Source organism: Archocentrus centrarchus, chromosome 21, assembly GCF_007364275.1.
Source record: "Archocentrus centrarchus isolate MPI-CPG fArcCen1 chromosome 21, fArcCen1, whole genome shotgun sequence".
NCBI classification, from domain to species: domain Eukaryota; kingdom Metazoa; phylum Chordata; class Actinopteri; order Cichliformes; family Cichlidae; genus Archocentrus; species Archocentrus centrarchus.
Window position 1 is genome coordinate 35,304,947 of NC_044366.1, and position 26,725 is coordinate 35,331,671.

General features: G+C 41.9%; 1 protein-coding gene across 4 annotated transcripts; it reads left to right on the top strand.

Moving 5' to 3' along the window:
- On the top strand, positions 1–25,553 carry rif1 (replication timing regulatory factor 1). Of its 4 annotated transcripts, none has more exons than XM_030757994.1 (36): positions 1–213; positions 666–714; positions 1,580–1,713; positions 1,802–1,880; positions 1,973–2,069; positions 2,162–2,292; positions 2,447–2,541; positions 4,039–4,228; positions 4,402–4,494; positions 4,677–4,815; positions 4,917–5,068; positions 5,876–5,990; positions 6,064–6,243; positions 8,951–9,061; positions 10,908–10,970; positions 11,640–11,740; positions 12,065–12,151; positions 12,236–12,309; positions 12,770–12,950; positions 13,783–13,890; positions 14,008–14,157; positions 14,434–14,533; positions 14,619–14,908; positions 15,002–15,204; positions 15,392–15,485; positions 15,569–15,700; positions 16,147–16,289; positions 16,378–16,467; positions 16,553–16,607; positions 19,313–22,300; positions 22,392–22,520; positions 22,598–22,684; positions 23,809–23,924; positions 24,020–24,170; positions 24,261–24,387; positions 24,516–25,553. In XM_030757994.1, exons 3-36 carry the CDS (start codon positions 1,598–1,600, stop codon positions 24,803–24,805), a joined length of 7,257 nt encoding a protein of 2,418 aa, XP_030613854.1. In that variant the 5' UTR covers positions 1–213; positions 666–714; positions 1,580–1,597; the 3' UTR covers positions 24,806–25,553. The 4 variants fall into 4 exon arrangements, with proteins under 4 accessions (XP_030613854.1, XP_030613855.1, XP_030613856.1 ...); XM_030757995.1 differs by having other exon boundaries at positions 5,876–5,975; XM_030757996.1 differs by having other exon boundaries at positions 5,876–5,945.
- The last annotated feature ends 1,172 nt before the right edge of the window (positions 25,554–26,725 follow it).

A 26,725-nucleotide genomic window follows, 5' to 3' on the forward strand; every position in this document is an offset into this window, starting at 1 on the left:
GTGGTGGTTTGGCGCCAGCAGTTTCGCGGGGTAACAGTGCACGAAACAGCACAACAGAAGAAGAAAAGGTGGCCAAGATACGAAACATTAAAAGCTGCACTTCAGAGTTAACGATCCATACAGTGAAGTGTAGCGGCCGCTGAACTGAAGCGCATTTGCTGCCTTCCTTTGATGCTGTGTGTGTGTTTGTCCCCTCTGATAACTCCGACCTAGGTGAGCAGTGAGTGCCAGCAGCGGGGGATTTGGTGTGTGTTGGGTCAAACAAACAAGAGTGAACATTCGTTTGTTTAAACTTGTAGGTTTGTTTTATTGTCGGTGTGTACAAATAAGCACAGCTGAGCAGTGAGGGGATTGTAGCAGCCGGGTCGCCCGCCTGTGTGTGTGCGTGCGTGCGCAGAAAACTTTGCTAGCCGGAGACTCGACATGTAGCTTGCTAGTGCTGCTAAGTTGTTAAAGCTAGTTAGCAGGCTGCTGGTCGTTTGATCGCGAATCGGAAAATGCGTTCAGAGGTTTTGATCTGTGAATTCAGGGTGCTTCTGTGTAGAGCCCAGCAGTGGCAGTCTTTGCAGGACACTGACAGACTAGTTTTGGGATGTTTTTACATTGTCAGCTAATCCGAACATTTGTCGAGCCCGTTTTTGAAGCCTTTCTTTGCTGTGTTGCAGCTGTGTCTACAGTGGCGGGTGATCGCAGCTTCACCTACTTCTCACCGAGGTACGTAAATGCATCTTTGTTTTTACGTTTGTGTTTAACTTGGAGTGTGACAGCTCTGAGGTGTGCAGGCCTGCTGCATTTAGAAGGGCACCTTTCTATAAGGCGTTTCAAAAACGAGATACAAGAAGCTTTAATAAGCCCAGAAACACTGGACAATATAAATAGAGCACTGTAAAATCTTCAAATAAGGAAGTTGGCCCACAAAAAATATATCCATGTATTAATATATCTGCAAATATAATGACATCTGCCAATGTAAGTGGCCATTAAATGTCTGTGTTGTCACTACTGTGGATGCCAGGGGACAAAAGTATTGCCTCTGGTATAATAATGCAACAACCTGTAAATGTGACTGACCAATGTGAGATGAGTTTACATGTGTGTTAGTAAGGACAGTTAGAAAATAAACCTGATTTCTGAATGGAGTTTTTCATTTTATATATTAGTGTACAGGTTAAATAGAAAAATCAAAAAAGCTAAAAACTAGTCCCCATATACCCAAGTATGAGGGCAAGTCCCAAGTGTGGCTGTAGCCTCAGATGGTTAATGGATGGAGAAAGATAAAATGGCTTGGATGTTGCTGTGGTTGAGAGATACAGTGATGAACTTCTTAGAAGAGCAGAAGCCCTTGAATTAAATTATCTGAGTGACAGTACACCTTCACTTCAGTGATTCTGCTGCAGTTATGAAATGTCTGACTTGAGCCACCATTCAGCTGCACTTCGCATGAAGATGTTGATCTAGAGATGCATGTTACATTCTGGACAGATCACCGGTCCATCACAGGGCCTTTAAATAAACTGTTGTCTATGTTCCTATTTTCCTGATGTTTATCTCCTCCTTTTCTGCACCTCCTAATTTAAAGGCGAGAAGCTGAGTAATAATGATGGCGACGGCAGGGCCTCCGAGCGCCTCCAGCTTCCTTCCTCTCCTTGAGTCTCTGGAGGACAACACTGCTGGACAGTCAGAGCAGACAGATGCCTACCTCACCATTGCCAAGTAAGTTACTAGCTCTGGTATGTCAAAGTTTGACCTTAGTTAGGACTAAACCATGAGTGACAGAATAACTCTTGTTTTTCCCATACAGTCGGCTCAGTGGAGAGGAGGGGCGCCAGTTCCTCCCTGCAGTTGAAAAGCACTTTCCTCGCTTGGGTAAAGTCATCTTGGTGAGTCTTCTATGTCCAAAATTTCAGGAAACTTAAGTTTTCCAATGTTAATTTTTAAATTTCTGCTGCTAATTGTCTCATGCCATTTCCAGGATCACATAACCAGTCCAAATGCTGAGCTGAGCCAAGCTGCCCTACAAGCCTTGGGGTTTTGCGTGTACCACTCTCATGTTGTCTCTGGAGTGTCAGGTAAGTTAATCTGTACGTCACAATCATCTTCACTGCAGATCAAACCTGGTTGGCTTTAACTTTTTTCCTTTTTTTTGCTTTTTTTTTTGCAGAAGTCTTTGCAGCAGAATTACTGTCAGCACTTTGCTCCCTGGTGGCAAAGTCAGCTGATAAGAACACTTGCACCAGAGCATTATGGGTCATTTCCAAACAGAGTTTTCCTGCAGAAGTAGTTGCTAAAAAAGTGAGCAACACCTGAGCCTTACATGCTACATTTTCAGATCACATTTCTGCTACTGAAAATGTGATCAAATCAACATTGCTGAAAATGTAGCAGCAATTTCAGGAGGTGTTTCCAAAGCTGCTGAATTGATCCATGTTGCTTCTTCTACTCTCAGGTGCCGTCCATACTTGGAACTCTGGAGAGTGTGTGGAAAAGAGAGGACATACACTCTGTGGTAATGGAGCATGAAGCCTTGAATGTCATCATCAGGTAAGATTTATTTGAGGTCAGACTTATGGATATCTGGTTCATTTTTAATCTGCCATACTTTCATTAATGGTGCTCTATGGACGTTCTCACTTTGCAGTGAGGGAAATGTGTCACACAAAACAGAATATCAAAGCAACCAGTGAAGCTCCCTCCAGCTTCCCAGAATGTGGTTTTATATGAAAATGAGAAATGGAATACTGAATCATTTTAGGAACTGTCTTTAGTTCAGAACCCCAGGATTGTGTTTTAGTCTGGATGAACAGAAGCTGATCAGATTAAAATTGCCAGTGTACTTGCTTCAGCATAACTCTAATTGTCTCTTGTGCAAGAAAACAAAACCATCTGCTTTTTGTGCTATTAGTTATTACAATAATAATTGTGAGCAGCTGTTGTACAGGTAAATTCAGCATTTTGTCATGCTATGGAAAGCATACTTTCTTAATGGTAGCATTCTTTCTCATGGCCAGCAGAGGACAAAAAAAGTCCAATTGTGTTGAAGTCTGGTGAAACTATCCTCAGCTCCTCGCTCTGACCTCAGTGAACACTTTCCTCATGAGTTTGTGGTCTCAGCTGCTAGTTTTAAGTCTTGCTGAATACAACATGAAGTTAATTTTGTAACTTAAGATCCTCATTAGAATCAAAAAGGCAGAAAAAGAGGAATATAGCTAAGATCAGTCGTGCCTGGTTGACCATATGAGCATGCAGTGGCCCCCGGTTTCTTAGTCTGATCTCCCTCACGCTTCCCATCAAGTTTCAAAATTCCAGTATGGCAGTGGGCACACAAAGAAGCTTCACAGTGGGACTCTGTGGGGGGAACAGAGCTCTGACTGCAGCACTAACTGAGAACAGGTGGTCAGCTCTCACTGAATCACTTCACAGAACCTTAGCTGACTCCAGCAGTGCAAAGAAGTTGCACATTTTATGGACTAGTTCTTATATAGCGCTTTTCTACTCAGAGCACTCAAAGCGCTTATACAACACGTTTTTTACATTTACCCATGCACACACATTCATACAAGCACTTCCATGTTAACTAAGCTAAGTGCTTTTTTTTAATTATATAACATCCACACACATTCACACTCCGACGGAACGGTCGGAGAGCAACTTGAGGTTAAGTATCTTGCCCAAGGATACATTGGCATGTAGCCTGGAGTAGCCAGGAATCGAACCCCTGACCTTCCGATCAGTAGGTGACCTGCTCTACCTACTGAGCTACAGCCACTCGCAATTTTAGATAATGATGTTTTTCCAGGGCTGCTGTTACAGCAGTGGTGCTGCTTTCATTTTAGTTTAGAAATAAAATTCTAGACTTTGGTCATTCTAGATTTAATTTCCTTTAGGTGGGGAGAAATTGGTCATTGGCCTGTCTTGTTTTAAAATGTGGCCTCTTTTGTGTTATAAGTACTGCACGTGTACATTTTGATGCCTATGCTAAACATGTATAATGCATTTATCATAACAAGATGTGGCTCTCTATGTCCCTGGTCTTTATAGGATGCTGGAGCAGGTTCCCACTCAGATGGGTGAAGGAGCAGTGCAGTGGGCAAACCTGGTCATCCCGCTGGTGGTCCACTCTGCATCCAAGGTGCGTCTGCGGGCTGCTGCAGCCATGGAGATGGGTATGCCCCTCCTACTGGAAAAACAGACGGAGGTGGCTGCTGTCATTGAACCGATGATGTCCACAGTGAGTACCGCTGTTGCAGTGTTTGGGTTAGTTTATGGTTTTATTTTGATTTTCATGAGTTAATACATGGTTGCTTGTATAGAAGAATTTCTTCTGCCTATAAGATCCATTCTGCTGCTGAACAGATGAAAGCGCTGTAATCTTTGCTCACTTGCCTTTGTGTGTGTTCATAGAAACTGATCCCAGAACTGCAGAAACTTTTCATGTCAAAGAATGAAACCAATGTCCTGAAGCTGTGGCCTTTATTTGTGAAACTGCTCGGGAAGGTAAATCAGCATATTTGGTTTTTGATGTTTTAATAAATGTGTGTAATTTCCTCCATAAATTCTAATAACTCCAGTAAAGGCCTACTGGGGTTGCTAAAAACTTCAAAAACATTGGAAACTCATTTTATATTTGAGGGCTAAAAATTGCCTGATCAGCCAGGTTAAATGTGTCTCCTGCACAGCTGCTGCACAGAGGTGGTCCCTTCATCAACTCTCTGCTGCACCTGGAAGAGCTTGGTTTCCGAAGCTCGTCTCCTACCATTAAGAAGATAGCCTTCCTTGCCTGGAAGAGCCTCATAGACAACTTTGCTCTGAATCCAGGTGAGCAGCTTTATTTTTCCTCTTCAGATTAGTCCTGTCTTTAATATGAAGTTCAGTGCTCAAACTGAAGTTTTAAATTTGTATCTGTGGTACTCCTGAAGACATCTTGTGCAGTGCCAAACGCATGAAGCTCCTGATGCAGCCCCTCACATCCATCCACGTCAGAACAGAAGCCCTGCTGCTCACCAAGGTGGAGGTGTGGTGGTACCTCGTGGTCCAACTTGGGCCCAACTTGTCACCTAACTTTGATCAGGTTAGAGTCCCAGTTTTTGTTTTGGGAAGATTTCATACCATTTTGTTTTTCTTCCTTGCAGTTCTGTCTGTCAGCCAGAGAGGATTGGCTGTAGCTCTGCACAGCCCTCACACTGGTGTGCTCTGTAAACTTGGCGATGCATTATTCTGCAACTGAGAATGAGTGTGATTTTTAGTGTGTGATTGCAGTCCACTGATGAAGCTGTGGGGTAGCTGTTTGTCAATAATTAGGAACATTCAAAGAGAGGTGCTGAAAACTGCAGCTAATAGCATCCCGAGGTAATAACTAGGGATGCTCTAAAAGTGATGGCAAGTGAAACAGTCAAGCATTCTGCACTGCTTATTCTAAAAAAAAAAAAAAATGCACCTTTTTCTAAGTTCATATGCAAATTCAGTTCTGGCCAGTCTGATACTGGCAACACTTTAAGAACCATTAACTTCTTTTTTTTTTTTTTTTTTTTTTTTTTTTTTTTTTTAATATATATTTAATATTTTCATCCCAATCCCCATTCCAGGCCCAATGAATTGAGGCTGTGTCTGCAGTGATGCAGACGCTGCACCTGTCTGTCGTGGTAAAGAGGGAGCTGGGTGTGAAAGCGAAGCTGTCGATTTACCAGTTGATCTACGTCCCTACCCTCACCTGTGGTCACGAGCTTTGAGTAGTGACTAAAGAATAAGATCGTGAATACAGACAGTGGTGCATTCTTAATGTGGCTTACTCATGCATGTACATGCATACAGCTTGGATTGATGTGCTAGCTTGTCAGTTTTTACTGAGACATGATGAAGTGCATTTGTGTCTCTCCAGGTTTCTGTACCTCTGCTTCAGTGCACCATCGGCTCCGACTCCCCTTCCATACCAGGCACTCCTTCTAGAGGTGTCACTCAAAATAGTGCTGTTACACCTGGTACACCCAAGACTGGTACAGATACTCCTCCAACTGATGAGTTAGAGTGAGTGAGGACACTGATGGAGTTCTTTGTTTCTGTCTGCAGCAGGCACGCCAGGCTTCAACAGTCCAACTAACACATCTCGGATCAGCCTGAACTCCAGCGTCCAGCTCGCCTCCGCAATCCCCTCGATCCAGCTGCTCGGCCTGGAGATGTTGCTGCACTATTTTCTGGGACCGGAGGTTGTTGCAGCTGCAGCAAAAAACAAACTCACTCTGAGTCTCGGTGGGTCAGAGTCTCACATCACGTTTCTACACATTCTGCACTAGTCTGTTTTATTCTTCTTGCTTGAGCCTTCAGAAAGGGAAGGCTGCTTCTTTAAGGAATGCCTGTTAATGGGTAACAGACAGGAAGATATTAGTTATTAAAGCATTTTTCCAAAGTTCTTTTTTAAGTTTTAAATCCTGTTCCTGTCAGTTTCAACCTCCACTCACACATAAGCTGTCTAAATGATGACTTTCTCCATCCCATTCCATTTTGGTTGTTTTACTGGCAGCTGACAGGGCCACAAGGAAGAAAAGATTCATTCAGGTGTTTTGCTATAGATGGAGATGTTTCAGAAATGGTAATGTTTATGCAGATCTGTCTCCAAATGCAAATCTGAAAAATATTACTCTGGAACATGGACAAGAAACAGCTGCTCTGACTGAGACGATGTTGTCTTTGTTTGGACAACAGCAAATCAGAACTTTGTCAACAGGATCAGCAGCGTAATCTTCCAGGGCCGTATTCCAGGAAGTAGGTTCAACTCTAAGTTGATCAACTCTCAGATTGGCAACTCTGACTTTCCTGTTGCAGAACAGCTGATCAGAATTAGTTCAGTTAACTCTTGAGCATGTTCACCCTGAGTTAAGGAGAAAGCTACACCACCATGGCAACATGTAAATGAAGAGCAGAACCTCCATTTTTAAATCCATTGGACCAAGAAACGAACATGTGTCAGTGCTGACCGTGATATTTATTTTAAAAAATGGGAGAAAAGAAAAGTCATTTTAATCAGCTTTGGCCACTCTGTCGTCACCATTATCAGACAGACTGATAACATGTTGTTTGTGGTCATCATTTACCACATGGCTAGAATCCTAAATTTAGATTAGGTTTTTAAATCTAATCAGGTTTTTGTGAATACATGTAATGCATTCACAAAATGCATTTTTTTTCTGGAAATGCACGATTTTCTGGATATTTCAGTGTAGTTTTTGAAGGGTTTTGAATAAAGAATACAAACTGTAAGCTACTATGAAGGGCTCTAAAATTGATCCGGATAGGATAATGACTGGAAATGAACTGGATCTGGGTCAGTCTAAATCAGTTTTTTTTTTTTTTAAATCCTTCCTGTCATTCAGTTTGCTGGTCTGTTACAGCCTATGATCCCTGCATTAGGCTCTGGTTCTGGGTTCACCCACTGAGACTAGGGCCCGTTTACACAAGAGTGTTTCCAGTGAAACAGTGTCGTTTTGTTGTCGTTTATGAAAAGTGACGCGTTTACACAGAGATGTTTCAGAAATGCTGAAAATGCTGCAGTTCCTTTGCCAGGCCACAAATTGGCAATGTGGATATAGGAGCCGCAACCATAGTGTGCAGTGTTTGAGAAACGCTCCACTCTGGAGCCTGTTTCCAAAAAGTATCGTTTTTCACTCCGTTCTTGTGTAAACGGGAGGCCGAAATGCATCAGAACTGTGCCGTTTTCAGTTTGAAATGCTGTTGTGTAAACAGGGCCTAATTTAGGGGATCCTACCCCCACCCCACCCCCCTCAGTGGAAAACATTTCAGACACTACCTCAAAATGTTGTCTGATTACTGAGTCTCAATCTATGAACATATTTTGACAGGAAAGGTTCAGAACACATTCAGACTGTCTGTAACCTGCTTTTAAAAAGTCACTTTAAATACATTTAGTTCTGTTTGATTTTAAACAGCGATTGCTGCAGTAACACACAGTAAAGGTTTCAGAGGAACTGACAGTCTGACAGCTGCATTACTGTCCATTGATTTAGAGCTGCAGGCTAGAGATTTTGTTCTAAGCTCATTATCCATCCTTTTAGATAAATGGATGACTAAGTGATTGTAAAAACAGTCATGCAAAAATAGCCGACATCTAACTGGGATTTCAGGGTTTGTGCAAACAAACTTCTGCAAATGATTTCACTCCGCTCTGAGCTTTGACAGCAAGTTTATGAATGAGGAAATGAGACGGTGTCAGTCAGCTGCTTCTTCAGGTTGCAGCAGGAGGGGAGGAGTCAGAGAGAAACTGAGTTTGTTGAAGAAAGTTCAGTTTGGTTTTCTATAATTTGTCCCTGATTTTCTGTCTCTAAAGACTTAACACCACTCAAACCCAGCTCTGAGTCTAACCCCACTCACTGCACAAGTTTAAAAATTGTTTTAAAAAAGCAGGGAGAAGGTGAGAGGAGAAGACAAGGATGTATGAGGGAGGAGCTCAGGGATTCTCATGGGAAATTTCTTTCAAAGTTGAGCACTTTAATCCTTCCAAATCTATTAATGCAAATTTTAGTACAGTGGTGCATCATGACTGTCATTACCTGTATTCATTAGCTGCTCTAGCATTAGCCCCGATTTCAGCCATTACTCAGTCCATCTTTATCTGTCTCCCTCTTCATGGGAAGGAATAGTAACTGTGGTGCTTTTACTCCCAATCAAAATCACTGAACAGCTGTTCCAGAATCTAAAGGCATTAAGAGAATAAGTGTTAATACCTGTGAATTAGAAGTGTCAGTATACATTTGAAAATGTGTGCAATTTCACAAACTTCCACTGAAGAGAGCATAGGTGTGGGCTTACTGTTACATCATTTAGTTTACAGCTCAGAAAACATGATTAAGTGTGCGTACCTCTTTAAAGCAAATCTACTGTGCAGATGAATAAGTACATAAGTTTAACGTATGTAACTGCAACTGTGTGTTTTTCTTTCTAGAGCCCTTGAACCACCCACTCCTCTCTGGTGCTTCCTCATTTACTAAGCATGCTGCTGTGCTCATCTCGAACACCAGAGATGGCTTCACCAACATTGGAAAAGATGCTCCAGGTAAGCATCACAGCTACACTGACTGAAATTCACCTCAACTCTTAGTTTTGGAAATGGATACATTGAATACATTTGCTTTTCTAAACAGTCTTGGTCCAAAAAAAAGAGAAAATGGCACTATGTCACAAGTGTTTGTTCGCACTGATCCAAGCAACAGGGGGAAGATGAGATACACTGTGGAAAAGAGTCAGAGATGAATAATTATATGCTCTCTCTTTCCAGTCCCTGTCAGCACTCTTACTGCAGCATTTTGGATCAGCTAATGGCTTGAAAAACCATCAGCTGATCCAGAAGTTTTAGGACAGCCTGATAATAATGAATTACAATAGTCCAGCCTAGAAGAAATTAATGCATGAATTAGCTTTTCAGCATCACTCTGAGAAAGGATGTTTCTAATTTTAGAAATGTTGCACAAATGCAAAAACAGCGGTCCTACATATTTGTTTAATATGTGCATTGAAGGACATATCGGGCTCAAAAATGACTCCATGTTTCCTCACAGTGTTACTGGAGGGTAAGGTAATGTCATCCAGAGTAAGTATCTGGTTAGATACCATGTTTCTAAGATTTGTGGGGCCGAGAACAAGGAAATTAGAGGTCATCCAGGCCTTTGTCTTTAAGGCATTGCTGCAGTTTAACTAATTGTGTGTCATCTGCCTTCATGGACAGATAAAGATGGGTAACATCTGCATAACAATGCTTTCTAATAATACTGCCTAAGGGAAGCATGTATAGTGTAAATAAAATTGGTCCTAGCACAGAACCCTGTGGAACTCCATAATTAACCTTAGTGTGTGAAGAAGACTCCCCATTTACACGAACAAATTTGAGTCTATTAGATAAATATGATTCAAACCACTGCAGTGCAGTACCTTTAATACCTATAGCAAGCTCTAATCTCTGTAATAAAATGTTATGGTCAACAGTATCAAAGCTGCACTGAGGTCCAACAGGACAAGAACAGAGATGAGTCCACTGTCAGAGGCTGTAAGAAGATCATTTGTAACCTTCACTAATGCTGTTTCTGTACTGTGATGAATTCTGAAACCTGACTGAAACTCTTCAAATAAACCGTTCCTCTGCAGATGATCAGTTAGCTGTTTTACAACTACTCTTTCAAGAATCTTTGAGAGAAAAGGAAGGTTGGAGATTGGCCTATAATTAGCTAAGACAGCTGGGTCAGTGATGACTTTTAAGTAGCAGTACAGCCCATTAATGTATCTCATTAATGGGCTGTGATCCTATTTAAAATTGAAACATCAATTAATGGAAGGACTTTTTTGAGTAGTCTAGTAGGAATGGGATCTAATAAACATGTTGCTGGTTTGGAGGAAGTAAATATTGACGTTACCCCCCAACATCAGTTTGAGAGAGGGGGAGTATTCATTCATGAAGTCATTACTAGTTAAAGTGAAAGGAATACTCAGCTCTACAGAGCTTTGTCTGCCTGGCTACAGTGCTGAAAAGAAGCATTTTTATTTTCTTCAGTCAGTCATAAATAGTAAGATGTCCTAGCTGTTTTTTTTTTTGTTTTGTTTTTTTATATATATCTTCTAAATTTGTGAGATGCCATTTCCTCTCAGCTGTTTTACTCTTTGAGGATGCTTTATTGTTCTTTGTGAATTTTTATTCTTAAATAGTTTTTTTTGGTGGTCTGGGAGCAGACAGTCTCTATAGGGATGGGTTTGGGGGATAACAGGAGGAGAACCTGCAGACTTGAACTCTGCTTCCTGGTGTCAACCCTGGATAATAAGTAATCAGTAATGATTGATTACTTTAGCCTAAAACCTGCTGTCCTAAGTGTGTATAAACAAAAGGTTATGGTTCTGTCTTTTCTGTCCTACAGATTCTCTTCTGACCCTCATATGGACAAGTCTTGTCCAGTTTGTCAACTTAACTATAGAGTCTGGTAAGTAGCTAAGAGATCTGTTTTGGCAGTGAGGATGAATGGTTTGTGTGTAATGAGATAATCTAAAATGTTTCTTTCTTTCATTCATTTATGTATATATTTATTTTTGTCTGTTTAACAGATGTAAGATGGTATCAAAAAAAAAAACTGCAGGAGTCTTTAGAAGCAGCTTCTGTACCATAAAACCACAAAACAGTACTTCATGTCAGCATGCACAGAGACTTTAGTAATCATTCATGTTTGCTTGAAGAACCATAAAACAGTGATTATCTGCAGACATGATATAAGGGGACAAATAAAAATGTCAGTAGTTTCCACTGCTTTTTTATTGTCATGTTGTGGTGTTGTGGTTGCTGCTTAGCAGGCAGACTCTTAAAGTTATGGGTCTGACCTTCGAGCACCACATAGAGCACTCAGGCTTGGGCTTGTCACACAAGAGGAGGACCTGTGAGACCTTGCCCTCCTCTCTTGCCCAATCCACTCACTTCTCATCATCAGTTTAAGTTGGAGCGTTCAGGTCTTCACAGTCTGGACTGCTGTGACAAGACAAAAATTCTGAGGGGATCTGTTCCCAATGATGATTTTCCTCTCATTTCAGGCAAAGCCTGAAAAGACAGAAAATCTGTGTGTTTGACTCTTTGCTGAATAGCACTTGTGCTCTGTTGTTAGGCAGTAAGAAGGACCGTCAGGGAAGTGAAGTACTGACCCTGATGCTTCAAGCTCTGCAGAGTATCATCACCTCAGAAGCTCTGCGTGCAGACAGAGTCCTGGTAAGGTTAAGCGGCAACCTTCAAGAGGGATGCACTCACTGAAAATATACCCAGAATTAGTGTGTTCATAGGAAACACAGGGCTTTACAGACTAGTTATTCTAAGAGGGAACGCTTTAAAAAGCTTCTTCTGGCTGCTCCCTTTGCCACAAGGGGTCGCCACAGTGTGTAGCTCTGCGTGTTTTACACCAGATGCCCTTTCTGACAAAGGCGAGCGTATTGGGTCAAAGTATAATTCTTTAATCTCTCTCTGACACTTTGAGGTCACTAACTGCTTTAATGGGGCTACTTGTTTGTATGTCGTGTCTGTTTCTCTTGACCTCAGGTTCTGTTTGAAGCCACAGTGAAAGGAATTCCCCAGAGAGTCCTCAGTTCTGCATCTTATCAAGTGGGAAAGATGGACGTGCTAAATGTGAGTGCTTCATGGTTTACTGGTTAGCACAGCGTCATGGAACTACTTTTATAGAAGGTGGTTAGATGTTGTTTTATTCCTCAGGGAACACCTGCGCTCTTCCTCATCCTCCTCCTCTACAACAGCAGCATGCTTCCAGCCTACATCAAGGATGAGAGGTGGGTCTAATGTTTAGCTTGATACTTATTCTGCACCAACAGTCAGAACTTTAAGGCTTAAATGGTGATGCACAATTTATTTCTTGTGTTTTTGATGGAACTAACACACAAAATGTTACAAGCACTTTTGCTGAAACAGAGTAATCAATAAAAACAGCTGATCACTTAGTGGGGACCTGCTACACTGTTCAGGAGGATAAAAACCAGTTAAGATCTTTGAGATGTTTTAAAATACTGTCATTCTCTCACTGAGTGGGTGGTACAATTTCTCCCAAGTGCAGTTGTATGAGGGTCTGTGTTGCCTGTAGTAGATGGCAGTAGGACACAGGCAGGTAGAAAAAGGCAGGCGAAAACAAAACTTAAACCGACCTTTGGGTACACCAGCAGTAAAACAAGGTGTATTTCTGAATCTGTCTCCTCATTATGTGCTTGGTGTGATACCTCCTGATTCTATTTGCAGGTTTTTTCACTGCCTTCAAAAGTTGGTTGGCTGCGGCCTGTCGGGCCCCACCTCCCCTCTGGCATTTGCAGAAGCGGTGCTGGGTGCCATCAGCTTCAGCGCCGGGTCTCTACAGAACCAGGAGCAGCTGTTGAGGATGTGGAGTGTAGTGGTCAGTTCCCTCACTGACATCATCACACAGGTAGGAGATGAATTATTGAGAAGCACTGCTAAAATTCTTTGATCCACTTTGTCTGCAACAAGTGAACTTTCAGAAGATATTGTTTAAATGTTATTTAAGATTTAAATGTTAGAGGCTTGTTTGATTTGCACAGTTGGTGTTATTGATGTGGCTCTAGACAACAACTGATCCTGCTTTATAAAGATTGTGATGAGGACTGGAGGGGGGGGGCAGTACTATTTAGGCAAATAGATGAGCTAAATGGGGCTTTGTATCTGAATTAAGAGCAGTTGTCATTTTAACAAAAGATTAAGCTGTAACCAAAGCTGCTTCAAACCAGCAGTGAATGAATCTGATCTCTTGCTCTAGCTCTACCCTCTAGCTGCCTCACAGCTAGAGGGTCCTAGGTTCAATTCCACCTTGGCCCAGGCCTAGTTTACATGTTCTTCCTGTGTCTGCATAGGTTTCCTCACACAGTCACAGACATGCAGTTACTAGGGTTGGGTTAATTGGTGATTCTAAATTGCCCATAGGTGTGAGTGTGAGTGTGAATGTTTGTCTGTCTCTCTGTGTTAGCCCTGCAACAGGCTGTACTCCGCCTCTCACCCTATGACAGCTGGGATAGGCCCCCGTGACCCTGAACAGGATAAGCAGAAGAGAATGGATGTCTTTAGATACTTAAAATGTCTCAAATACACAAATGCCAAAAACATCTTAAAGGATCACTTTTAATAGGGCAAGATCCAGTTTACAAGTTTAGTTTGCAGAATTAGTGAAGTCTTCAATTTAACATTAAGTTAAGTTAATTAGGACCAGTTTTTAACTTCTTTTGAATCCGTTTTTGTTTTTACAGACTAATGAAGTGAACCAAGGCGATGCTCTGGAGCACAACTTCAGTGCCGTGCACTCTGCCTTGATGCTGCCCATCACGCATCTCTTACACGGCTCACCCCTTCCACAGGTCTGTTTATTTCTTTATGCTTGTTATATTTGTTACTACTGTTTGCCCTTGGAGCCCATAAAGCAGTGTCACAGTGCCAGTGGGTGACCTTATTCCAGTCCCTTTTCATTTGTTCAGGTGGCCCAGAAGTCAATGCTTTCTTCTTGGTCCAAGCTCTACAAAGTATTTGCTCGCTGCTCTGCGCTGGTGGTCACAGCCGAGGAGAACATCTGCTGCGAGGAGCTCTGTGCAAAGATGGCAGCCTCAATAGACAGAGAAACCTTAATGGTGAGTACACAGTGACATATAAACAGCAGTGGGATGTTTTTTCCAGTGGAGGCCAGTATAACAAATATAAATTTTTTTTTTTGGTCTAAATAAAGAAGGCAGTTATAAATTTTCCATAACCTTTATGGAAAAAAATGTAAATCTTCACAGATGTGAAGATTTGAATTTATCAATCCGCGATGATTGATGGATAAAAATGAGCCCTACAGTGGTGAGAATATTACTTTCAGCTTTTGAAGAACTGTAGTCTGACTTTGAAGCTGTCTGATCCTTCAGGTTCCTTCCACGTTAAATGCTGTTGCCAGTATCCTCCATGTCATGGTCGAGTGTGTGGACTTCTCTCCGTACACTCCTCAGTTTCAACAGAAACTCAAGTGTAAGAGAACTTAAACTAATTTTACTTCAGTTTTTATACAAATAACAGCGATGCACTCAGCTTTTAAAACTGCCATTTCTTCCAGCTCCTCATACTCCTGTGAACTGGATGCGAAAGAGGAATAAAGCCCTGGGCAACCTGTTTATGTTCCAGTCCCTGTTGGTACAATGTCTAGAGGTTTATCTGGATGCCCCTGAGACCTCCTCTGAAGCAACAGGGCTGGCCTTGGTCTCTATCCTTTCTGCTCTCTTTACCAACCTCGTCCTGGCCAGTGCTGTCCAGGAGGCTCTGAACTCTATGATTCAACCTCTCACCCTCTTCTATAAACATGCAGCCAGTGATCCACCCAAATTCAACTCTCAGGTTCTGGGAAAGGTTGGCGCTTCATCAACTGAACATGTAGGTTTTAAATGTTTATAATTTGAAGGTTTAAAATATTTTTTTTTTTTTTTTCTTCCCCTCCTGCAGTTGGAGAAGCTTCTTGGTGAAGTTTTCAGCTGCTTGCAAACTCGTTCCACCCTGGCTTACAATGATGAACTTCTGGCTGTGCTCTCCCCTCTGCTGTGTGTGGTGTTTCCTCACAAGAACAAGCACCTCCGCACCTCAGTCACCCACTTCTGGAACTCCACCTTTGCCAACGCAGTCAGCCTCACTTACCCTGATGAGATCAGGTGATAATCTGGGTTGTTTTTAATGTTGAGTTCACAGTTTTTATCGCACTGAAAACTGCACTGTAGTGAAAACACACTATGTTCCTTCAAAGGTTGCTAGTCCCTGTGGGGGAGTTCCTCCAGTGGAAGCGCGTCTAATGTTGCTATTGTTGTTGGTTTTCTTTTTTGTTTTTGTTTTTTAACACAGGCCATTACTGAGCCAAGTGAAGCAGAAGACCCCAATCATTCTTCCTGGGTTCGAGGTCGTCAGTGTTCCTGATGAGCTCAGTGGACAGTATTCGGTGAGTTGCCCTAAATGTCTTTCTGTTTTTCACTTCTGTGTTTTCAGCTTCATTCAGCTCCTTCTCTCTGTCTCTGTGCTCAGAGTGAGAATTCTCAGTTGGAGACGAAGCTCAGCGGGATGCCGGTTTCATCTGTGGGGAAGAGGGACTCGCTGCTGGGAAAGACTGCTGAGCTGAAGGAGAAGAGCTCCATCAAGAACCCCAAACCAGTTTCTGTAAGTTTAGAGTCATGCTTCCTGAGGGACATGTTGACATCTGCCTTGACTGCATCAGACAGGCTTAGTGTGAAAATGTACACTGCAGTTGTTACAGCCATACAGATGAACCATTCATTCTCTTCCACTTATCCAATTCAGCATCACTGTTAGGCTGGAGCCTGTCACAGCTGTCGTAGGGTGAGAGGCAGGGTACATCCTGGACAGTTCACTAATTTGTTGCAGGGCTTAGAGACAGACAACCAGCAGTACATTTTTTTTCCTATATTGTCAAATGGTAAATTTCCTTGAAATGTAGTGATATGATTTTGAGGCTATATCGCTCACCCCTAATGGATATCATGAGAGGTGTTAACCAGTCAGCTTGATGCATTTAGATTCTTGTTGTATAAAAACCCAATCAGACATTTTATAATTGTCAATTTATTGCAAATCCTTCCCTCCAGACAAAGCTGGACTTTGGTTCTCCCAAGCCACCCCGCAGGGAGGTTTTGGAAGAAGAGGCATCCATCGACTTTGTGTTCATTCCTCCTGAGGCGAAGGAGAGAGTTCTGACAGAGCACCAGAAAGAAGTGAAAAGGACTAAAAGGTCAGGTTTCCCTCTTTAGTCTGTTATCATTGGCTCATTTGGATTTCACACAGTCATTTGTGTAAAGCAAACGCTTTCTGTGTTACAGAGTTGACATTCCTGCCATGTATAACAACCTTGATGCCTCTCTGGATACCACTGCCTTCACCCAGTACACACAGAGCCAAGAAGACTCTTTGTAAGTTCTGAGCATCACAATAAATCCCTCTAATAAAAAGAGAAGCACTCATAATAAAAATATAAATCATTTTTTTCCCCCACAGGGAAAAACTGCCAGCTGAACAAGCGGATATTGTTACCAATGATGCTCCTGGCAAGGTAATGAAACAACTCCATAATCCATAAGGAAAGACTCCCCTGGGAGGCTTGTTTTGTCCAATTATTTTGTGCAGCTGAAGTATGTATGAATAAAGCTTGGAACCAGTAATTGATTTGGTGGTTAAATCTCTGGGTTTAAAACTACAAGTATTTGGGAGCTTTGGTAGCGGTTTGTGCCATCTCCCACAATCCAGACACTTTGCAAAGTACATTAAACCACCAGTCTGCACATTCAAAAGGACTTCCGGCCTGTCAGAACTCAGGATAACTCGTACTACAAAATATGCATATCACAGTGCACAAGATTCTAGCATAAAAAGTATAGAACTTAACTGAACTGTGATAATCTGTTTGTCTGTTTCTCACTACCTGTGTGGTTCAGTCTGGCTGTAGCAGCTGGCTAAGCCCAGCTCAGACATCTGTCTAACCAAACCATATACTTCAGCTCTTCTTGGTGTTCATGAAGCTGTTCTCAAGTCAAACTATCATCTCTCCTGTATGACCTGGGTCTTTTCAAGAGCCTCCTCACAGCTGGAGATGGGAGGCTGGGAGGATGCTGCTTTACAGTATTTTGTAATCTAGTGCAGTTTCTCACATTAGTTCTTCTAGTATGTGAAAAACAAGTGACCATCATTAACATGTTCTTATGTAGTTTGAGTAATTAAGTAAATTTCAAAGCATATGCACATTAAGGTTTTAATGGTGTTTTTTTTTTTCCTGTGGAGTTTTAGAACTGTAGTAGGGCTTTGGAGCTCTTCTTCCATCTGAGTCCTTATTTTTTGTTCTCATGCACAAGGAAACGCCCAGTCTTTTGACCCTCATGTTTTTCTAAGCAGTTAGGAAGTAGCAATGGGGACATTAAAGTAAACCTCATGGAGGTGTAGTCTAATGACTCTTCAAGGAAATGCACTTATAAAAATGTCTTCTTCTTTTTGTAGGGGTGGGACTCGATTAAAAAATTAATCTAATTAATTAGGAGCTTTGTAATTAATTAATCGAAATTAATTGCATTTTAATCACATTTAAATATTTAACATGATAAATATTAATTTAAGTTTGGTTGATGAATGAATCAATATACATAAGCTTAAACTTCAACATTTGGTTTATTATCCCACCAGTCTACTACACAGACCAATGAAGGGTGGAAGTGCTCCTGTGATAAGCAAACTCCTGAAATTAAAGTTAAGCATCGTAACTGGATAGTTTTATTCAACATTAATGTCTCACTTAATATAGTTGGAAATTAATCATTCGCTCAGCTGTATTCCTTGATGTTGAAATGTGTTATGCTTGTTTTAACAGCTTATTTTGAATAAAACTACAAAAAGGAGAAAAAGTTCGTTCTCCGTTTAACCAGCTGCTTTTACACAGCTGTGCTTCGCACTCACGGCTGCTGGGCGACACGAGCTATGCAGAGGTGACTGCAGCTGATATGAAGGCTAGACGCTCACTTCTGGCCTTTGCAGTCTTCGTGGGCTGCGAAGGACGTGGGCCGGGTCCTTCGAACGATGCGGCCGCTGAATTTTTGACATTGTGCGTCGATATAATCTGTATGCCTGGAACTCGTGCACTGAGAAACGTTCCGGTGCAAAGTGCGATTGAAATGCGTTAAAATTTTTAATTCGTTAATTTCCCCGTAATTAATTAATCGAAATTAACGCGTTAAAGTCCCACCCCTATTTTTTTGTTTTGGTGCGTTGCAATGAATACAGAAAGAACTTGTGGAAATTAAAGATTTCCACCCTACAGCGTTGTTGGAGGATATTACAGGACCTTTACCTTATACTTTAAATTATGCTTAAATATATCCAGAAGTACATTGTACAGTTTTGTACAGTGGGGAGAAATTAAAATTGAAGCAGCTTATGGTAGATGGAAGTTGCTTGCATTCCTGGGAGTCACAACATTAAAGATTATGTAGTTATGAATCAAATGGCAAACTGTTGAGTTATAAGTTGGAGTGCATCAAAGCAGAATGGAGACTTTTAAAGACCTGTCAAAAAGTAACTTCCTCTTCTGGTGAAGGGTCTTTAATTGGCCAGGAAGAGATCCGGCCTTCCAAGGAGGCCTGGGTGAAGGCTGCCTTCAAACTTAAACTACTTTTTTTTTTTTTTCCTCAAAAAAACAAAAGCAAAACACACACACACACACTCTCTGGATTTCTAAGTAGCAGGTGATTCAAACAAGACTAAGCACCATATTTTAACTCTAGCCATAAATACACTTCCAGATTTACTGCAGAAACATAAAATTAAGAGTTTACAAAAGAAGGCAGTGATTTGTGATTCTAAGCAGAGTTTTACCTTGATGCTCTGGACCACGATGGTTGGACAAATCAAACATTATTAGAAATTTTTAGTTGACTACATAACACATAAGCTAAACACACACACACACACACACACACACACACACACACACACACACACACACACACACACACACACACACACACACACACACACACAAACACACACACACACACACACAAAAGAACACAGAAAATGTTTCTGATTCAGTCAGCAAGAAAAGGTTGAATCCAAGAAAGAATATTTGTTTTCAAAGACACAGGTCCTCTTTTTCTTCTCTATGATCACTATTGAAACCAAACACTGTTATTTATGTCACCTGTCAGTAGTTTTATTGTTCTGGTGTACATCTGTGGAGAGAGTTAATAACTCGTATTTTTTGTTTCCTTTTAGCTTCCTCAGACAGACATTGAAATTAGGGAAGATGCTGAAGTTCTAACAGAAGAGACTCAAGACTATGCCAGCCCAAAAGATGCAGAGAAGTCGTCAGAAAGTAATGAGCAGGAAGAGATTATCCCCAAGTGTGCAGATGTTTTGATGGAGGAGCATCCCAAGAGTGATGATGTGGACATGGAGTCCAAAGAAGGCACAAGCCCAAACATCTCTGCCTCATCAGATTTGGTTTCAGGGACTCCCCAGAAGTCCAACAGTCGTCGTCAATCTTTTATTACTCTAGAGAAGTATGCTGAGGGAAAACCTGCCAGCCCCAGCACTGCATCCTCATTTACAGGCCCCCTTGTAAAGATCTCCAATAGCCAAGAATGCTCTAAAACCAACAAGACATCTGCCTCTCAGGCTTCACGCCCTGTCACTACTCCAGACTCTCAGGATTCCCAGTCCCCTCAGACAGGAGAATGTAACTCTCAGTGCTCAGTTAGCAATATCCCAGAGTCCCCTCGAAGACCCAAAGACTGTAGGACAAAAACTGAGCCTGTAAAGCTGACTGAGAGACTGTGTAGTGACTCAATAGAGGACGAAAATGTCATCCCAGATACTCAGACTGAAATGGAGAGCATAGAAAGGGCTTCTGTTTCACAGGAAATAATTCCCTCAAGCCAAGAAGAGGAATCTGAATCAGCGCTAGAGGATTCTCAGTCATCTTCATCTCCCAGTGAACCTAGGCGATCTGGACGCCACAGAGTCAGACCTCTGCTCCCTGGAGAGGACCCAGAGGAACGGGAAGCCAAATATACACAGTTCAAAAGGAGACGTTCTGGAGAGGAGCCTACCGGTGATTTTCCAAAATCTGACTCGATGCAAAACAGACCAAACACAAGAAGTAAGCAAGCTGCAGAGGAGATGGGTAGAGACAGATTGCGGTCAAGAGCTCAGAGAGACTCAGGTGAGTTGAGCCAAACCAGTTCTCAAGGTAGAGCACGCAAGAGGGTCAAACTGAACAACAGTTTACAGGAGCTCCTTGATAAGCCTGAACGTAGAAAGAGAAGCACCAGTGAGCATGGATCCAGCCAAACTGCTGTAAGATCAGACAAGCAATCTAATCAAGAAAGCCAGTCACAGGGTAGACACAATCGGCAGAGCAAAGCATCCTTGGAGGTCAGTGATAAAGATGGATTGGACAAAAAGGTTTTGCCTGACAAAAAGGAGTATGATCAAACTGGCACACATACACATGTAAAACAGACTGAAAAAGACAAGGAGCCAGACACAGACTCCCAGACGGTCAGTCATTCTCAAACTGACACCAAGTCCCAAGAACTTGTTCTTGTAGGACAAACAGAAAACGATGGCGAGAAGCTGAAAGATTCTGAAATGGTCATGTCTTCACCTCAAGTTAAAGGCCAGTCTCAAGAGTCTGAGCCTGTAGGAAATGCCGAAAAGGATTCTCAAGTAGTCACTTCTTCTCCAGTTTACGAGTCCCAGGTTGTCACAAGTACGACGAAGAAGCTCAGCAAAGAACTGCTCAAGGACGAACACAACAAAGTAGAAACTATAGAAGACTCTCAAGTGAACACACCTTCATCTACTGATAGCCACTCTAAACGTAGATCAAGAAGAAGCAAGGCATCATCTGAGGTAGCAGAATCTGAAGAAAAAAACTACAATACAGATTCATTAGGAAGGCAGACGAGATCTAATTCTCAGATAACAGGATCTGTGGTCAGTCAGGCAGAGGCTCAAAGTGGAGGTAGGACAAGAAGAAGCAAGGTACTAGAGGAGCAATCAAAATCAAATCCTAGCTATACACCGGAGAGCTCTCAGTCATTAGTCATTCCTGGTTCGGAGTCTTCCCAAGGAAAGGGCAGATATTCTACACGAAGGTCCGCCCCAGCGTTATTAGCAAGTATGGAGTCCTCAGAATCTGAATCCCCTGAGGTCACAGAAAATTCAGTCAGTCCCAAAAAAAAGAGGGGGAGGAAGTCTCGAGCATCTCTTCAGAGTCTTCCTACCATCGAGTCTAAGGATAAAATTGACAATATGGAAAAGGTTGATAGCAGTGCTTTTCCTGAGTCAGATATTCAAAGCACAGAATCAAAAGATGTAACTGACTTAGAGGAATCAAAAACCCAAGATTTGCCTAGTTCTGAATCCATCCAGTGTACAGGTACCGTTCAAAGTAAAGAAGAATTGCCAATGGAAGTAGATATTGTTGTAGTTCCGGAAACTGAGGCCGATGACTCAAAGCAGAGGAGTGTGTCAGCTAGTGAGCGAGAGCAGACAAACAGGGACGATCTCTCCACACATAACACAGGGGACTCTGAAATCATTGAATCTGTTGAAATCTGTAGTGAAAAAGCACCAGAAGAGTTGCCCCATAACCCATGTTTATCTACAGTGGAAACACTTGTGCCCCCTGATGAAACAACACAGAGAGTGCAAGTCTGGGGGTCTTCAGAGGAGAAAGTTGATCAAGTCCTTGAATCTGGGGAAGTGGTAACAGAAAAACAAAAGTTGGATTCAAAATCAGACCCCCAAGGACATCTAGAGGAGGACACAGCTGAAGGTCATTCGCAAAACCAGATGGAGCGTCAAGAGGTTGCTGGTGAACGTTCAGAGGAGGAGCAGCATGATGCTTCAAACCAGCATTCAGAGGCTAGTGCTGAGGAAGAGACAACACCTCTAGCGGAGAGTAAAAAAGATGGTGAGATCACGGAAGAAGAACAGAATACTGCCAGCGCTGATGCTTTGACTGATGTTTGCAGCACTTCATTGTCCTCAGAACATACAAGCAAAGGTGATTTTCAGGATTCTCCAGTGAAACAGAAGGACCTGGAGGCTGTAATGGGTCCAGATGTTGGACATAGCCCCAACAGTGGCAGGACCAGAGGGACCTGGTCTCCTTCTGCTTCACCCTCTACCAGTATTCTTAAGAAGGGCCAGAAGAGACCACTGGAAGTGGACACTCCCTCACCGCTTGTCAAAGTTAGTGATAAACGCGCTTGGGTAAAATGGATTTCCAGTGAATGTTTGCTTGAAATATTTGTAACTTTTTTTTTTTTTTTAAACTTTGCAGTCCAGGCGTGTCTCTTTTGCTAATCCAATCCAGCAGCAGGAAACTGCAGACGACATTGATCGTCGCAGCCCAGCCATCAGAACCAGCTCACCTAGAAGGTCCAGAGTCACCAGTATCCCACAACCAAAGGTATTAATGATCAGCATTTTTTATAATCATAATATTTCAGATCCACACAAACCGTGACAATCTTCTGCTTCTTTCAGCATATCACTACTCCAACAAAGGGCTTGGTGATACTGAGTCCCAGAAATTTGCACAGTCCAGGTTACAAGAGCTCCAAGAAATGCCTGGTATGCACACAAATATGAAAACATTTCTCACCAGTAAGCTGCCCACATGCAGTTTTGCCTTATTTTCCCACGCAAAATAAATCAGGAAGATATTGTGATCATACCGTCCATCTGGGAGTCTGTCCGTAAGGTTTTGCCTTTCTGGTCCATCTGAAGTGGAGAGTAAACAGCTGCTACTGCTATGATAGTATATGCTAATGAAATCCAGCCTCTTTACTTTGCCTGATTGGCTTAGTCTAATCATATGAGTCTGTTTATAGTAACATCAGTTATAGGCTGCAGCCTTATTGATTAGCCTGTGATGTCAGCTTCTGATTAGCTGAGCATTGTCATGTTGGTCAGGGATGACTCAGGGCCTTAAATAGTACAGAATATGACTCATCATTGAGCAATCTTAAAGCCATACCTACTACTCAGCAATATTGCTTAAATGTAAACAACATGGCTGCCTTATAATTATAGTGATGTTTTAAATAATGCGATAATCAGCAGATTATGTAGTAATATTCCATTACACACATGAGTTTAATATGGTGCGAGTACCTTGTAAGTATGCATTACATCTAGTTTATTGTTATAAATGCAAAGACATTACGTGGTATATACACCATTGTGTCATCGGAGAGCATCTTGGGGTTCAGTCTTGCCCAAGAATACTTTGGCATGCAGACTAGTGCAGCCAGGAATTTAATCGATTAGTAGATAACCTGCTCTACCTCTACGTACCAATAATAAATTTAATTTCTTAATTTTTCCAGTACTAAAAGGACTGCTGTTGGCACTGAGCTTATTGATACTCTGATCCTTAATAATTTAACCCCAGGGCCTGTCTAACACTAGGGTTTAGCACCCATCGCCAGTTGCGTGTGTGTGTGTTCTTTTGTCTGGGATATATCTGGGGTCCTGTATCCAGTTCAGTAAATTTGATTTAGGAGGGTTCACTTATGGTTTTAGATGTTTGTTTTTTTTTGTTACTCCTACCACAAAGATGGGAATAAATAACAACCAGAAAGCACTGGCATAGGCTCAGAATTCCAGTCAGTATAGCATTAATATCTTGATTATTCCAGCTTCACATAGCTATCAGTCTTCATCCTAATGGTACATGGAACCTTTTTCCCCAGATTTCTGAAATGGGCCAAGAACCTCGACCTGTCTCCAAAGACTGCATCTACCCCGCCCTGGTTGGCTGCTCTACACCTGTGGAAGCTGTGCTACCTCAGATATCCTCTAACATGTGGTGAGGACAGCACAGAGTTCACCGGGGGTCAAATATTTATTCTGTTAATCTATGTGAAGTAATAAATCTTTATTACTGGGCAATCCCTCTCATAGGTCTCGTGGTTTTGGGCAGCTCGTTCGTGCCAGAAACATTAAAACGGTGGGTGACCTCAGTGCTCTGACTCCCAGTGAAATCAAGACTCTGCCAGTTCGCTCCCCAAAGATTTCCAATGTGAAAAAAGCACTTAAACTCTATGAACAACAGGTACCCCAGCAGGTTAACATTACACAGCACAAACATGAATGTTACTGCAACCTTTCCATATGTACCTGACATCTAACTGTCATCTTCTAGCGTAAAGGACGGGGTGGGGATGAATTGAAGAGTTTTGATGAAACTGAGATGATGACCTCTGAACTTGAAGAGACAAGTGCTCCTCAGAACCCCGAGGAGGAGAATAAACCTTCAGGTGACTCACTGGGTATGTAATAACTGTGTATTCAATCTGTGACAAGGCAATAATTTAAGGCCTGGGTGATGCCAGGCTCCTCTTTACAGGTGTTGATCTATGTTGAATTATGTAAATAAAAGACCTTGTTGTGTTTATAGCGACAGAGCTGGTGGACGAGCCTGTGTGTGCAGATGGGAGACCTGAGCAGGATGCCTCTAGGAATCACACACCTGAGATGCCAGATGGAGATGAGAAACTTGAAGGCCAACTGCCCCCTGACGGCCTGCCATCAGAGGTGGAGGCCCTGTCCCACAGGATGACACCACAAGAATTGAGAGTCTGCTCTCCACAGCAGCTCGTTGACATGCATGATCAATTAGGAGGCATGATGAGACGTGTGGTGGCGGAGCTGCAAACTCGCCTTTGCCAGACAGACTGCAAACACTGAAGCATCAGCCTGCTGTATCTTTCAGGACAACAAAGGATAAAGTTGTTTTTAATCTGTCCAGACTTAGATGATCCTGGTTCAGTGTACAAAGGAAGATTTTAAGGTTTTAATGTACTATGCCTCTTTTTTTTTTTTTTTTTTTGTTAGTTTTTCCTTTTTGCTTGAAGGACTCTTTAATAAATGCGAGCAGGACATTTGACATCTCTCGTGCTTATCTTGAGATGAAGTCTACAGATTTAAGAAACACTCAAAGGGAAGCACAATTGCACAGTGGGGATTTTTAATAGCTCCAGTCTCAGTGTTTTGGCTTTCAACTTTCCCCTGCATGTGGTCTTAAAGGACTGATGGACAATTATAAAGCAAATAAGTTTTCCCCACATGCAGCTGAACCTTCATGCTTTGTAAATATGCTTCTCTTAGTCATCCACGTGCCGTTCCTCAGGCGGTTAATTCCTCTGTGCTGTGATATTTTGTAGTATTTCAGAGTTTTTGTCTTTTTGTCTTTTTGTCTCTTGCTTAAACATCCTCTTTTTATTGAGTAGATATTCAGCACTTCATTCTTTGTGATTTTAAATGCTTAAATAAAAGAACTGAATACGATCATTTATTAAACGCTTCATTAAACAGGTCTGAATTTCAAGTACACTTATACTTGTAGGTCACTGCCATTTTTACAGTTTCCTGCATGAGTGTTTCATGCTGGTGACAGCAAAGATTTCTGCACCTATGTTTACTTGTAGGAGCACATAAAAGCCCTGCACTCAAATGCCTGTTTGAATAAAAGGAGCATCCAGATCCAGAAAGTGCTTGTTTTGCCTACCATCTGATTTCACATGCTTTTATTGTGAGATCATAACATCCTGACGTCTCAGGATGAGCAGTTATTCTTGATTAATAGGAAGGGAGGAAAACTGAATCTATTCTGGAGCCCATCCCAGCTGTCATAGGGTGAGAGACAGACAACCATTCACACCTATGGCAATTTAGAATCACCAATTAACCTAACCCCACTAATGTCCGCACTGTGGAGTACCTGGAGAAAACCCACAGGGAGAACATACAAACTGTTGCCCCTGTCGCCCCTGTCGCAGTGTACTTGAGAAACCCTGCAGATATTTTAGGTCACTGCCATGAATTAAAGTGTAGTAGCCAGAAATCTAGAAAGGAGTGAAGATATATGTTATAAAGGACAGCAACCCTCCTGTCAACCTGTGAAAGGTGTATATGCTCAATTCACACAGGTTCAAACCCCACAAAAACCACTATATAATTAGGTCACTGCCATCCTAAACTGATGAGTATCGCTATCTTGACATCTCCAGATTTATTGAGTGAAAAATGATTTTGTGTTTGACACATTTGGTTGACTTTGTTTCCTGTTAGCTTGCTTAGCTTGAATTGTTGAGCAGGTCTGGGCAGCCCATAGTGCAGCCTGTATAAATTTACCTTCTGTGGTGGAAAAATGTTTATCTCAGAAGCTGATGTACAGTTCATTATACTAATAGTAATAAAGCTATAATGTCTATTAAGGGTAAACTAATAAGAACATTTGAGATTTGGTCTCAACCAAATGGCTATTTAGGGCTGAATAATAATGGAAGCATCATAATTATTCTGGCCACTTGAAGCTCACCACAAACTCCAAAGTTAAAACGTGACTCAATAGCTTAAAAAAAAAAACATGTTTAAAGCTTTGTGCATAAGTTGGTTTTGGCTACTATGTATAGTTTTCATCTTTATAACAGCTGAACAGTGTTTTATACCCTGTTCATTTGGAGTTAAGGTTGTCGCTGCTTCATTAACAGATGTGCTGACACAGGCAGCTGCAGGCAGTGTCTACGAAGACTCACCTCCAATAATTTGAATCAAACTGAACTCCTCCACCGTGTTTGATAGAATTATCTGTGGTACAGAGCAGTT

Excerpts from the sequence above, each read along its gene's own strand:
- rif1 (XM_030757994.1), top strand. The coding sequence starts at position 1,598 with ATGATGGCGACGGCAGGGCCTCCGAGCGCCTCCAGCTTCCTTCCTCTC. Across the intron at positions 4,495-4,676 it reads TTGTGAAACTGCTCGGGAAG|CTGCTGCACAGAGGTGGTCC; the intron begins GTAAATCAGCAT and ends TCTCCTGCACAG. Across the intron at positions 14,158-14,433 it reads TAGACAGAGAAACCTTAATG|GTTCCTTCCACGTTAAATGC; the intron begins GTGAGTACACAG and ends CTGATCCTTCAG.